We start from the raw sequence: 13,655 nt of genomic DNA on the forward strand, positions 1-13,655 counted from the left end.
TAGAAATAAGAGTTAAGACATTTCTCCACTCATCTTTTCCAGGCATAGATATATTAGCCTGTGTTACTGTGGACCTGTCATCTGACCGTAGTGGTGAAAATGAACATGTACAGCACTTTGTTGCTCCATTGCTTAAGCAGGTGTTAGTGTGGTGTGACATCCCTTGTCTTAGTGACTGTAGACAGCTTGTCCATGTAGGGAAATGGCATAGCCTAGCAGCAGGGTGCATCTTTGGGTCTGGAATCCAGGCAGTCATCCAATGACATTTGTGTGTCCTGGTGAATATCTTTGTCACCAGAGACATTGCCGGAAGCATTTGGCTAGTTGGGTCCCTCTGTGTGTCATTGCAAGTAATTGCAAACTATGTGCTATCTTGGTAATTGACTGACAGAAAAGTGTACAAAAATAGCAGCAGTTTATTGCGTCAATGTAGATAATACGGCATTTGTGAAGCTGAGATCAAATCAATGAGGAAAAATTGATCAAAAAACCACAAGGGGATTGTATTAAAGTGTTGGGGGATGGGAGGTTGTTAAAAGTATCCTTGACAAATTAAATTGTGGAGGGATTAAAGATCTCTACAAAAGTAAATCTGAATAACACAGTAGCAACTTTCAGCTTTTGTATGTTTAATTAGATAGATTAAGGTTTGCCTTGATGAAAGAAGCAGATTTGGAATCTCATTGTTGGGATTCACAGAATACCTGACCTGTTGTTTCAAATAGATCTGATACCTCAGCAGGGATTTATTTGTAGCACAGTGAGTGCTAAACAAAATGTCAGGGTACTAAAATACAAAAATACTGCAACAGTGATGCAGAAGACTACATTTTCTTGTACAGTATTCAAATCTGAAGATGATATGGTGGTGGCAGATCAGCACCGTGTGGAATTGAAAGTTTCAATTTGGAAACATTACTTTTGGAGAATTATTGAGTGAGCAAAGACTATCCCCGTGTTCTTTTGAATATTTCCTCAGACATAGAAACAATTTCTTTGTTGGAATGGGTTGGCTGCAATTTATTACCACCAAAAAGATTGGAATACAATATTTCGTTGTAAATTAACTGCACTTTTCTTGGATTGATGAGGAATGTGGGTTTCCATTTCCCCATTTTCCTCAGAATTTTGTTCAAATCGATTGTTGTGCCTTTTATTCATTTGCAGCCACCACCCCCTGCCCCCGCTTTTTCAACTAAAGATCCTGGGACAATTTCTGTGCATTTAATTAGAGCCTTGGTCACAAGTTATGTGCTAGTGCAGTGTGTCACAATTTGTCACAGACTACTCTCACAGAGCAGTAGTTTGCAAGTTCATGTTTTCCATTCATAATCTATTTCAAGGACAGTAAGCTCAGGAAGGGAAAATTAGTGGTTGGAACCTCATAGTTGCCTCAATCATTCAAAGCTGGAGAAACCAGTAAAACCGGTTGTATCCAAGAATTATGGCCTTCATCTCTCAAAGTTGTGTTCAGCAGCACTGTTGTTGATGGTGTAAGAACTGCACATCTGTACTTGATGCCCCCACTCCCCCCCTCATCCAGGTTTTTCAGACTTGGCTGGCTGGATGAGCCTTCATGTAATTTGAAGATGTGGACAGACAACGATCACTTTACAGAGGAGCTGCTCCAGATTGTTTCCCCCATGTCGCTAATGTTGCCTTATTGGATGCAACTCCTCCTTGAGTGCTTCCATGCCTTTTAAAATGCTTTTACAATTCTTGTATGGCATAACCTACAACTAGCAAACATTCTGTTTTCAGATCTTTCCCCTAGGTTCAATTGTGCACTTTAATGATACCCAAATGATAAAATTTCCCCCTTCAGCACAATACTTGAAGTCAATTTTTATTTTTGTTGGATGCATTTGATTTGTTTGTTCGCTTGCTACTGGACTGCTCTGTACTGTTCCCTTCTCTATTCTCCTTGCAGACATTCGCTGCTCCTCTCTCCCCCAGACTCTCAGCTGATGCACCACAATGCATCCTTAGTCAGCAACAGCCAGCAGCAGGAACAATAAAGTATGAGCAATGGGACAAAAACAGAAAATGCTGGAAAAACTCGGCAGGTTTGGCAGCATCTGTGGAGAGAGAAACAGGGTTAACGTTTCAAGTCCGTATGACCCTTCTTCAGAGCTCTGAAGAAGGGTCATACGGACCCGAAGAAGGGTCATACGGACCCGAAACGTTAACTCTGCTTCTCGCTCCACAGATGCTGCCAAACCTGCTGAGTTTTTCCAGCATTTTCTGTTTTTGTTCCAGATTTTCCAGCATCTGCAGTATTTTGCTTTTATCTTAGTATGAGCTATGGGTCGGCCAGCCCTTTCCCTAGGTGCTGGATCAAAAGTAAGATTGACAGAAGCCTGCTGGTGGGTGTTCATCTTGTGCTGATCTTTTGTATATTATTTGCATTTCCATGGCTTTTACAGGCCTTGGCTAACTTTTAATCAGTTCACAAGTGGATTTGCAGTGCCAGCCCTGTAGTTAAGTCAAAGTTGTTCCCTAAACTGAAAGGTTGAGTTTTTGTCCAGCAGTGCACCTCAGTGGGTTGATCCTAAAGGCAGCATAGTTGCCACCATTGATTGTCACACAAAGGTCCAATGCTCCGAATCATCATCTGTGAAACAAAGTGCAGTAATGAGACCAAATAGAGGGTGAGGGGGAAAAGGAAGATTCACAGTTGAAGGAGTATTTTATTTTGAGCTGTAGCTGGAGCTAGCTTTGAGAAAGTTGGGCGTTTGTGCATAAACACTACACCCATGGTAAACTTTTTCCAGAGTTTGAATGTGCTATGGACTTTTGCAACTGGTGAATTTCTGTGATTTGTTCTGAAATATTGCAAAATAAGTAGTAGAGCGACTATTTAAGTTTTATTCCTGTAAAAGCTTTTACACACAAGTTTAAGGTAACAACTATTAAGTAGAATCAACCAACTTAAATTGCTAACAGCAACTTTTTCAAAAGGGATTTCTCATTAAATTGTCATGTGTGAGAAGGTTAAAACCTTGGCTAACTTGTCTAATTGTATGTTGCCTCTTTGCTGATAATGAAATGTTCTGCTGATGATTTGCATTGGATTGATGTGTTGTGGTAACCTTTATCCAGAAGGCTCTTTTTTTGTACTTTTTTGTATGAACAAGGGAGTAATATAATTTTTAGGTGATGAGTTTTTCATTTGCAGAATATGAAGAATTTTTTCAATACTTGTTGTTCGATTGACTGTTAACTCGGGGATCAGTGTCAACTAAACTGTCTCTTAACTGTCTTTGCCCAGTTAGCATTTGATTTACATGTTGGTTTGGCATCTAAACATATTGCTCTCGTGTGAGATCATCTATGAATGTTGTAGGTCTTGTGTATTTGTTGTCTGCAATTGTATTGAAACTATTTTGGAAACCTGCTATCCTGTTGTAGAATGCCATCTCATCCACACTGCATATCAGGACCATGTGCTTTTCTGTATGATGCATTTTAGCGTCATTAGGGGGGAACAAAGGTCTAGAAACAGAAATGCAAATTAAAATCTTTTAAATGCCTTATGAAAGTATATTAACAGTTTGCCTGGGCAGTTCACTCATTGCAATCAAATCTACCTAGGAACTTGATGAGGATGACGGGGTCAGATTTGAAGTGCGTGTATAATGTCAGATTTCTTTGTTCTACAAGAAATTCAACCCTGAACTAATGCAAGTTGGAACTGATCCAGATTTTCACTTGTACCTTTTGGCTTTGAGTTCTTTCAATGATATGGGTCTCTGGTCTTAGATTGACATCAGCTGAAAAGTCCAAATAGACTGGCTTGTTTTGTTTTGTTTTTTGCATCATTTGGGATTTTACTGTGGCAACAAAATCGTCTGTGGTTCTTTCCAGTCCTTTTTTTTTTGACACTTACTCTCTACATCCACTACATTTTAATAACTTTAATAGCGTCAGCCATGGCTCATTGGTAGCACTCTTTCAAGCCCCAATCAGGTTATTTTAGTGCATAATCTAGGCTGATACTTTGGTGCATCACTGTCTGAGGTGCCATCTTTTGGATAGCACATTAAACCCAGGCCCCAGCTGCCCCTCACAAGTGGATGGAAAAAGGTTCCATGGCACTGTTCAAATAAGAGCGGGAGAGTATTCCCAATATTTATCTACACTAACCAACTTGTTTTAAAAGGAAAATTTTGCCTTTTTTTTCTCATTTGCTAGTTGTGGAACTTGCTGTGTACAACTTGGCTGGTACATCTTTGTGTGTTACAATGCTGACTATACTTCGTAAGTACTCAATTGTCTGTGAAGCACTTTGAGACATACTGAGATTGTGAAAGGTACTGCATGAATTCAATTTTTTTATATGTTTGCTAAATCTTAGTTAAATCCCCTCAAGTTATTAAATTAATAATTAATGTTAAATATTTACTGGTATTTTGGGAGAGCAGAAACTGGTGCTTAAGCTGTCCATGGCAGCAAGGGTTTCTTCTACGTTTCTTGCACCCATCATTTTTGCAGCCTTTCTGTATAAGAGTGCCACTTCATTTCCTTTCTTAAATGCTGTGAGGCCAGACCAACTGGGAACTTGTGCAAGACTGCGCAAATTCATTTCACGTGTAATCTTTTGCCGAATAGAGAAGAGAGTGTCATTTCAACAGTCTGGGCTGCATTTGAACCATAATCAAGAAATGAAAGCCACTTTCTAACCCCTTGTGCCATCCTGCTGCCTTGTACTTGCACTTGCATAGTACCGTACCCAGTTTGTTGAAATGCTTTCAGAGTAAAAAATACTTTGGTTGCACGGCGAGAATTTGCCTTTTGTGTAGGCAAATGCAGTGGCTGTTCTGCACACAATGTTCTGTAAACAACCAAGGACATGAGTGACTAGTTGATTTCCCCACCCCGGTAGTATTAGTTAAGCAAGTATTGTTGGTTAGGACATTGCAAAATCCTCTCATTTGAATGATATCGTGGAACCTTTAGCATCCACATCCAAGTTTAAAGTCCACCTAAGAGACAGCACCTGCTGACAGTGTAGGACTACTTTGGCACTGTGGAGCACATTAAGTCTTGAGTCTCATACTTGATGCATCATAGTTGTTGAGTTCCTAAACCAGCTTTCGGTGAAGAATTTGCAGTGTAAAACTGTGATCCATGTTAACATATTTGTATGCAATGTCATGGTGAGCAGAGACTTCCACTAAAAAGAAAAAACTAATGTGGGACTAAGACAGAATTGGTGTGAAAGAGCGCATCAGATGATATTGTCCTGGTCCAGATAGAACCAGCTGCTGTTCTAATTTTGTTATGGCGAATAACCATTTCCACTTATGGAAGTCTTATTACAAGTATGTTTGCAGCCTTTTATGAAAAACAATTCAGTCTCATCGAACTGCTCCTGTCTCAATTGTAGGGCACATGTTGGTGCTTTTTCCAGATGCACAGTCCCACTGGTACAGTCCTTGGATATCCTGTCATTTGCTTCAAGTAACAAATATTTTTGTGCTGAACAAATTGCTGTAAATATACTCGTTTCAAAATCTGTGGGATCAATTTGAATAGCCCTTTGTATGGATTAATTTCCTTTTGAAATTCCATTTTGATACAAGGTGAAGGCAGTACTCAGTTTTCCCCCATATTCTACCCAAAACCTGGTTGGATGCTACAGTACAAAAATTTCAAACTGATTTTACAATAAATGGAGTGTAAATTACCTATTGCACATCTTTTGCCTTCTCTCTCTCTCTCTCTCTCTCTGCCCCCCTCCCTCTCTGACACAAACCAATTGAAATAAGTTATAATAAAGTTAGAGTACACTGGCTTCTGCAGTCTGATTTCCATCTGTATTGAAAGTAGTTACAACAGATTTGAATTTGTTCACACGATCAAAGGTGTGTTAACTTGGGAATTAAATAAAAATAGGTTAAAAATTATTTCAGATTTTCTCAGTGCATAACTTTTCTCTTATGAAACTAAATTCTTGCCATTTTTTTCCCCTGCTTCATCCCACCCCTGTGACTAGAACCTTAGTCAATATAGTTTTTACTCCCAGCTTGCTTGAATTGTTATGGGAGACAAGATTACATCCCATCCAGTAATTCAAATAAAAATTACAGGGAAACAGAATGTATGTGACCTACAACATCATAAGTGCAGTGAGGTGAAGATAAATTTGTTTTTAATTAAAATTGGTAACCATCTCACTTTTTCTTCATTCAATTCCCCTCTGTTTGCATGTAAGATGTAGGCTGGAAAATACATTTGGAGCAATTGTCACCATGACTTGTGAAACTATGCAGCAAGGTATTATCCCGTTGCTCCTGTGGAATTGTGATCTGCTGGAAACCAGCTGCTATCATATGTCCACATTTAAAGCTCCTCACGACATCGGGGGAGCACATTCAAATAGTTTTCCCATTTTTGGCCTTGCTCATTGTCTGAGCATTGCTATTTGTTCTCTGCTCAAGGACACAGAAGCTTAGCTTACTTTTCATCTAGTAATTGCCATCAAAGAGAGAAGATGGAAATGTATTTTATACCAAGTTGCATTATCTGCATATGGTTAAAGTTATTTTGCACTTAATTGCTCTTTAATTCATTGTAATCTCCTCAGAACTCAAAGAGCTGACATTTTGACTGGAAATTGCTGTGAAATGATGCTTATTTGGTGGTTTAATAAGAAACCTGCCCTTATTGGGGAAATTCCTTGCAGGATGTAGAGCTGATTGGTGGATAATTTACTTTTGAATCTTGAGTTTTTGTTCATCAGATGTTTATAAAGTAATTGCAAATGATCCTCTGATTACATTTTAATAGCAGTCTGTAATGGAAGTTGCTTTGTGGCTTGTGCCTGCTTGTATTGGTAATGACATAATGCAAATGTCATCTCGTATTGCAGATATAGCAGCTGATAGAGCTAATCTTCTAGTGTGACATTAGAATGTTCACTGAACTTTGTCCCTGATGCAGTTTAAAAGTTTAATCGCTTCAGTAATATTATCCATTCTCTATTTGACAAAATTAAAGTGGCACAAATGTCCATGTGCTGCTATTTAACAAAGCATTGTGCATATTGGGTGGGGAATGGGTAGGGGAGCTGGTGGGGGTGGGATAGGATAGGAGAGAAAGAGGACAGAGGAAGATGACAAAGGCTCTCCACATTTTAAGTGTTTTTAATGGAATATTAAGATGGGAATATGTGCTCATTTTTGCATCCAAGGACTTCAGTCCATCATTTAGTGCTTGGTGGAGTTGGGTATTACAGGGAATTACAAAAAGCTTAGTGGTGATTCAGCCACTTCAGAAATGCATTTAATTCTTCCATAGAGTGAGTAGTGTCTGCTTACTTTTTGAGGAGGCGATGAGAGCCAGATTTTGAAAAGAACTCATTTTCATGCCAGATCCAAGCAAAACCAGTGTCTTCCTGCAGAATGCCAACACTGGTCTAAGTGCACAACCAATGGTTTGATTCTACTTTGCTCTAGTATAATGTGCTTTAGTTATCAGTGTTTTAGATCCAAGGTTTGTAGGTCAAATTAAAGCAGCATTTGTTGTTTGGTATGCTTGGGTTAAAATTGCATATTGAAATTGAGTTAACGTTATGGAGCCTGTATCTTTCCATGGGCCTCTTATGATTAGATTCACCATCACTAATGGTGGGTGACTACATTCAGCACCATGAGTGAACTAAATTATTGCTAGATGTGGCATTGAACAGTTGATGGCACTGTAGAATATCAACTCTCATGTCTACTCATAACTGGCAATGAAGATCTGTTTTTTTCTACTGGTATTGCTGCTTCCCACGCTGTGCTCAGTAAACATACTTAGCTGGATCATCATGTCAGCATTCTTATGTTAAGCTGCAAACTTACATGGTAGTGCCTTCACGTAATATATATTGTACAGACTACATTTCTTTGACCTGTTTATTGTACTTTTTTTTAATGGAGACCCTTTACTACAGGCTTGTGCCTCCACATCAAAATGTATATCAATTCGTTGAGAGGAAGAGTTTGCGGCTTTTGTGCACTATCCATGGTTCACTTGATCTTGAGGGAGCAGGCATGTAAACTATTGATGGAATTTTGCTTGCAAGGAAGCAGAAAATACTTTTTGTTGGATTCCATTCTGGCAGCTGCAAAAAGTGATGTATTTTTAGATGAGTGAATTTCAGTTGATCAAATTCACACCTGTTAGTCCACCTCCGGGCATATGTTCAGTACAGGTATTGATGTCAGTGATCCACTGTTGGAAAACCAAAGTGTGTTTATTCAAATTTATCCTTAACATTCAATATTTATAGATATTTTTTATATTTCCCTGGAGTTTAAGTGCTTGAAATTTCTCTCTCGGAGCTATTCATCAGAGTGATTTCAGAAGTGGGGAGTTGAACCAATGTAAAGTAGTATGCTTAGTGTTGTATTTGAGAAGTGGTTCTGAAACAGTGTCTCGAGTCCAGAGACATATGTACCACACTGTTAATATGTTGGAGTAGATGCCATGCTAGCTTGAAGAGTCAAAGGGTGTGTGCAATTAACAGCTGCTTCTGACAGCAGTACCTTCCACAATAACATGTCAGGGATATGGAGGCTTGTATGAACACAAAATTATTTCCTTGACCTGTGCAGATGTGCTGATTCGCTTAGCACCTTGATAACAGAAAACTCATTATCTCTCAGGCATATTCGTTTGCACCCTGGGATTCACTGCCTCCAGAGGGACTCATAGAATCTATCTTTTGAGTCTCTGGCAGCAATGGTGCTGTTTGTTTGTTTGTGTTACACGACAAAGTAAAACACTATCAGGACTTTCCCTGCTATTGGTCACATGGTGTAGAATTTTCATCCAGTATTCGAGTTGGCGTTAGTAGCCAGGATGACTCTGACTCGGGCAGTTTCTCCTTCCCTGCCCAGAGTCAGCAAATTTACTCGTTTTTATTAGAATGCTACATGAGAACCCAAATGTATTTTGGATGCAAGAAGGATGAAGTAGCTAGAAGGAAAGCAGGAATCTGGCAAACCATCTCTTCTGCTCTCCTGAAGTTTCCTCCAGTTTTTTGTTAATCTGCAGTTTTTGCCCAATGCCCTTGTTTATTTCTTCGACGTTTCTTTCTACCTTAATCTCTTCCATCCTCCTCTGTTCAGCTCTGGGGCTTGCTGTTAGGTTGCATTCCTACCTATATGAAGCCATCACATCTCTGATGACAGCTGTCATCTGGAGTCACCTGCAGATCCACCCTGGATCCTTTTCTGTTCCTCACTTACATGGTACCCCTTGCTGAAATCATCCGCAGGGACATGGTCAATTTCTATACTTATGCTCCCTCCATTGGAACTAAGGATATTGTATTCAGTCGCAACAGTAAGTTCCACTCAGCAAATTGATTAGCTGAACCAAGCCATGCAAAATCTTGGCAAATTGTTCAACCCAGAGCTAAGCATCAAACTCTACATACCTTCTATTGTGAAGGTACTTCATTCCACATTTGTAGCATTATTACCTCTATACCTCGGAAACCTTTATCCATGTTTTTGTTACCTCTAGACTTGATTTCTTTAATGTCCTTGTTGCTGGCCACCCATGCTTCACTTTCCAAAAAAGACTCCAACTTGACCAAAACAATCCTGACCTGTTTAACTCCTGTCCTTGCTGATCTGTACTGCTTACCTGAGCTCAAACATGTTAAAACTAAAATCTCACCCTTATCTTCAAATTCCTGCATGGCCTCATCTCACCCTATTTTTAAAACTTAATTTTTCCCTAACTTGTATCCATGCTTGCATACTTTAGTCTTTGATTCTATACTTCTGTGGACTTCCCCATGATTAGTAATAAGTCTTCAGCTGCTTTGACCCCCTTTCTCTGAAACTTCTTTCCTAAAGCCCTGTGCCTCTTCAACACAATCTCTCCTTAAAAAATCTTCAAAAACCATTGTTTCCACCAAGCATTTCTTCATCTGTCCTCATCTCTCCTTCCATGGTTTGACTGTTCCTTGGCCCCATTTTATTGTCATTCATTATAAAAGTACAAGTTTTTAATTGCTGATACCAAAACCTGTGTATTACATAGTATCTTTTTTGAGTAGTACAGGGCATTAAATGTTAAATTGTATTGGACTTGATGTAAAAAAAAACTCTGCTTTGAATTCTAATAATTACATGGCATGACTACACTAAAGTAGGATAAGGTAATTACACTGAGTACTTCTGAATAGCTTTTAGATCAAACATAGTGCACAAACTTTGCCTTTAGTTTAGCAACATCAGTAAACCCAGAACTTGGAACTTATTTTGTACAATTTTTAGTGTGCTGGATGTAATTGTATACATTGGAAATAGGTGGGAACATGTGGGTTAAATTGGAACCTTTCCCAATTACAAGGGAACACTAAGAAGGTTTTGACTTCTTCAGTTTATTTTGAAACTATAATTTATGAAGATTCAACGTGTCTCTGAACTTGGGGAGGGCAAATTCCATTGCCTGGGCTGGGCTGATAAAATGTATCATTTCTTTCTACCTTCCCTCCAGTGGAAATTCTAACTGCCATGTTTGTCCATCAGTTGAAATTAAATCAAAAAACTAGCATACTTAAATTGTTGTGTCCTTTGTTTAAGGACTGGTTGGGGGGTTGGTGCTTGCATATTGTTTGTGTAGAAGAGAATTAGATTTTAGATGTGTGAGACGAACTTGCATTATAAAAGCTTATTGTATTTCTTTAACATCTCAAGTGCAATAAGTTATGTAGACCACGCAGTAGCCATTATGTATACAGCAGGATCATATAAATGGTAGGAGGCTGAATGATTAGTTAAGCCAATTGCTGATGCTGGTTGAAGGGGCAATGTTGGTCAGGGCACTTGGATGATTTCCTTTGAATGTTGTTGTGTGATCTTTAACATTGATCATAATTGGAAAATGAAGTTTTGATTTAACCTTGGTGTCAGTCTAGGTTAAATGCTGAAGTCCTGGTGTCAGGTGTAGGAATGACCCAAAATGCTCTTGATATTGTTGTAAGGCTAATGACACTGATCTGAAATTTAATGCTCTTCTCCTGTTTGTCTTTGTGCAGTTGGTGACAAGGTTCCCGCTGACATCAGGCTGACTTCAATTAAATCAACAACCCTACGTATAGATCAATCTATTCTTACAGGTAATGTTGAAGCGAGTAGATTAACCTATTCTTATAGTTAGCACATTGAAGGCATGCTTACTTTTCAAAGGATTAAGCAGTTTTATTGTATAATGTGACCCCTTGTCTGTAAATTCAACTGCTGACAGTAAATTTCCTTTGCTAACAGTTTTTTGTATCAATTTGTTTTCGCCTTTTTATGAAGTTAATTGTCGATGTTCCAGTGAGCAGGGTTTAATACTTAACAGAGCTGTGGGAATAAAAACCCAGTAGTACCAGCACCTGAAATGAATCCCTACCAGTTCCTAATGTTGTGTGTGATGTTCCAGATGGATGTTGGATCCGTATGCTGAACTGTTATTGTATTTTGCAAACTAAATACCCTGTACTCTGCCAAGACTCAGAACCAACTGAGCATATTTCATAGAATCATATAATGATTACAGCACAGATGGAGACCATTCAGTCCATCATGCCCATGCTGACTCTCTGCAAGAGCAGTTTAGCTAGTTCCACTCCCCATCCTTTTCCCCACAGCCCAGCACATGGCTTTCCCTCAGGTGCTTGGCTCATTCCCTTTTAAAAAGCAACAATTGAATCTATCTCCAATACTTTTTCAGGCAGTGTATTCCAGATTATAACTACTCGTTGCATTTTTTTTTTAAAAAAAGGTTTTCCTTAGGTTCTTATGCCAATCATTTTAAGTCTGTTATCTCTGGTTCTCGACCCCTCTGTCAATGAGAGCAGTTAGACTCTATCTAGTCAGTGTAGACCCCTCATGATTTTGAACTCCTCTATCATATCTCCCCTCAACCTTTTCTCTATGGAGAACAACCCCAGCTTCTCCAGTCAATCCATGCCATTGAAGTCCTTCATCTCTGGAGTCATTCTCTTAATTACTTTTCTGCAACCCCTCTAAACGATGACATAAGAAATGGGAGCCAGTAGTAGGCCATTTGGCCCCTCAAACCTGCTCTGCCGTTCAGTAAGATTGTGGCCTTAAATCCACTTGGCTCCGCTATGTAGATCAAAAATCTTCACATCCTTCCTAAAATGTGCTCAGAATTTGGACACTGCTTCAGTTGAGGCCAAACTATTGTTTTATAAAGGTTCATCATAACTTCCTTTCTTTTGTTCTCTATGCCTCTGTTAATAAAGCCCAGGATATTGTATGCATTATTATTAACACCACCTCTGCATGTCCTGCTACCTTCAATGATTGTGCATGTGCACCTCCAGGTCTGTCTGTTCCTGTCCCTTTTATTCCATGGGCTTCAACATTGCTGACAAGCCTATCATGTGACACTTTACCAAAAGCTCTTTGACAGTCCATATACATCAAATTAACTGCTTTGCCCTCATCAACCCTCTCTGTTACCTCATTAAAAAACTTAAGTTAAATAGGATTTGCCTTTAACAAAGCCATGCTGGCTTTCCTTAATTAATCTACATTTCTCCAATTTCATTTCTAAAAGCTTTACCACCAATGAAGTTAAACTGACTTGCCTGTAGTTGCTGGCTTATCCTTGCACCTCTTTAGATAAAGGTTTAACAGTTGTGATTCTCAAGTCCTCTGGAAACACCCCCTTTCCTGTGGCCATTGCCTCTGCAATTTTTACCTTCCCTCAGCTTTCGCTGATGCTTCCAATCCCGTCCTGGTGACTTATCAACTTTCAAGTACAGCTAACCTTTTCAGATCAACCAGGTTATGCTCAGTGAGCAGTCGTCAAGCTCCACTTCTGAATCTTTAGCCTTTTTAATAAATAAAAAATGGAAGTTTGTTTCGACTGGGATTTTTTTTAACTCTCTCTCTTGCAACAATGTTGGAGAGCACAAGGCTTTTTCAACCCCCCCCGGCCCCCCCAATTTCTTGAATCGTAGAACACAGCATAGTCATTCAAGTATTGGGTTCAATTTGATTATATGCTAGATGCTTTTTTTGCCATTAGAGTTTTATTTTGTAGGAAGCCCAAAACATGTGATGCAAGTAGCTAATGATTACGCTGTATGCACCTCCTTGTTTTAGGATCAAAAGTTTAAAGGAAATGTTAATGGTGTATCTTATACTCTTTTTCTCCTTAAACATATGTTTAATAGCCTGGAACACTCGAACCTAAGAGCTGAGCTTCCTCCAGATCAGCTGGGATAATTGATGTATTTTTTTCCTGCAATGCTTACTTGAAATTGAAATGTACAGAAGCTGCAGAATGTTTGGACCTGCAGGTGGAGTAGAAGGGGTCACATGACTGTTAAAGTTGGAATTTCAAAATTTAGAGCTTTAAGAAAGACATTTTATAGCTGAGGGCATGTGTTACAGTTTTGCCAATCTGCTCTTCATTTAAAGTCATTTGATTCCAATTTACTGATCGTTTAACTATTTTAGCACTAAATTTTGATTTTATTGAATTTATATTGCCTCATTCAAATCAATTTGAATTCTTCAACGCAAAATGATAGAATTATGAGTAGATTGTCAGTGATTGTGGCAAGAATAATATTAGTTCAGCGGTGCTGCTCCCATAATGTGTCATTTAATATGTAAACTGGA

General features: G+C 38.9%; 1 protein-coding gene across 3 annotated transcripts in view; it reads left to right on the plus strand.

Annotated features, from left to right (window-relative positions):
• Nucleotides 1-13,655, plus strand: part of LOC144687721 (sarcoplasmic/endoplasmic reticulum calcium ATPase 2) — a 94,086-nt gene that overhangs the window by 34,502 nt on the left and 45,929 nt on the right. For all 3 annotated transcript variants that reach the window (XM_078554161.1, XM_078554162.1, XM_078554163.1), the window contains one exon: nucleotides 11,048-11,128. In XM_078554161.1, coding sequence (XP_078410287.1) covers nucleotides 11,048-11,128 — 81 coding nt within the window. The remainder of the gene's footprint in view (nucleotides 1-11,047; nucleotides 11,129-13,655) is intronic.

Source organism: Cetorhinus maximus, chromosome 12, assembly GCF_964194155.1.
Source record: "Cetorhinus maximus chromosome 12, sCetMax3.hap1.1, whole genome shotgun sequence".
NCBI lineage: Eukaryota > Metazoa > Chordata > Chondrichthyes > Lamniformes > Cetorhinidae > Cetorhinus > Cetorhinus maximus.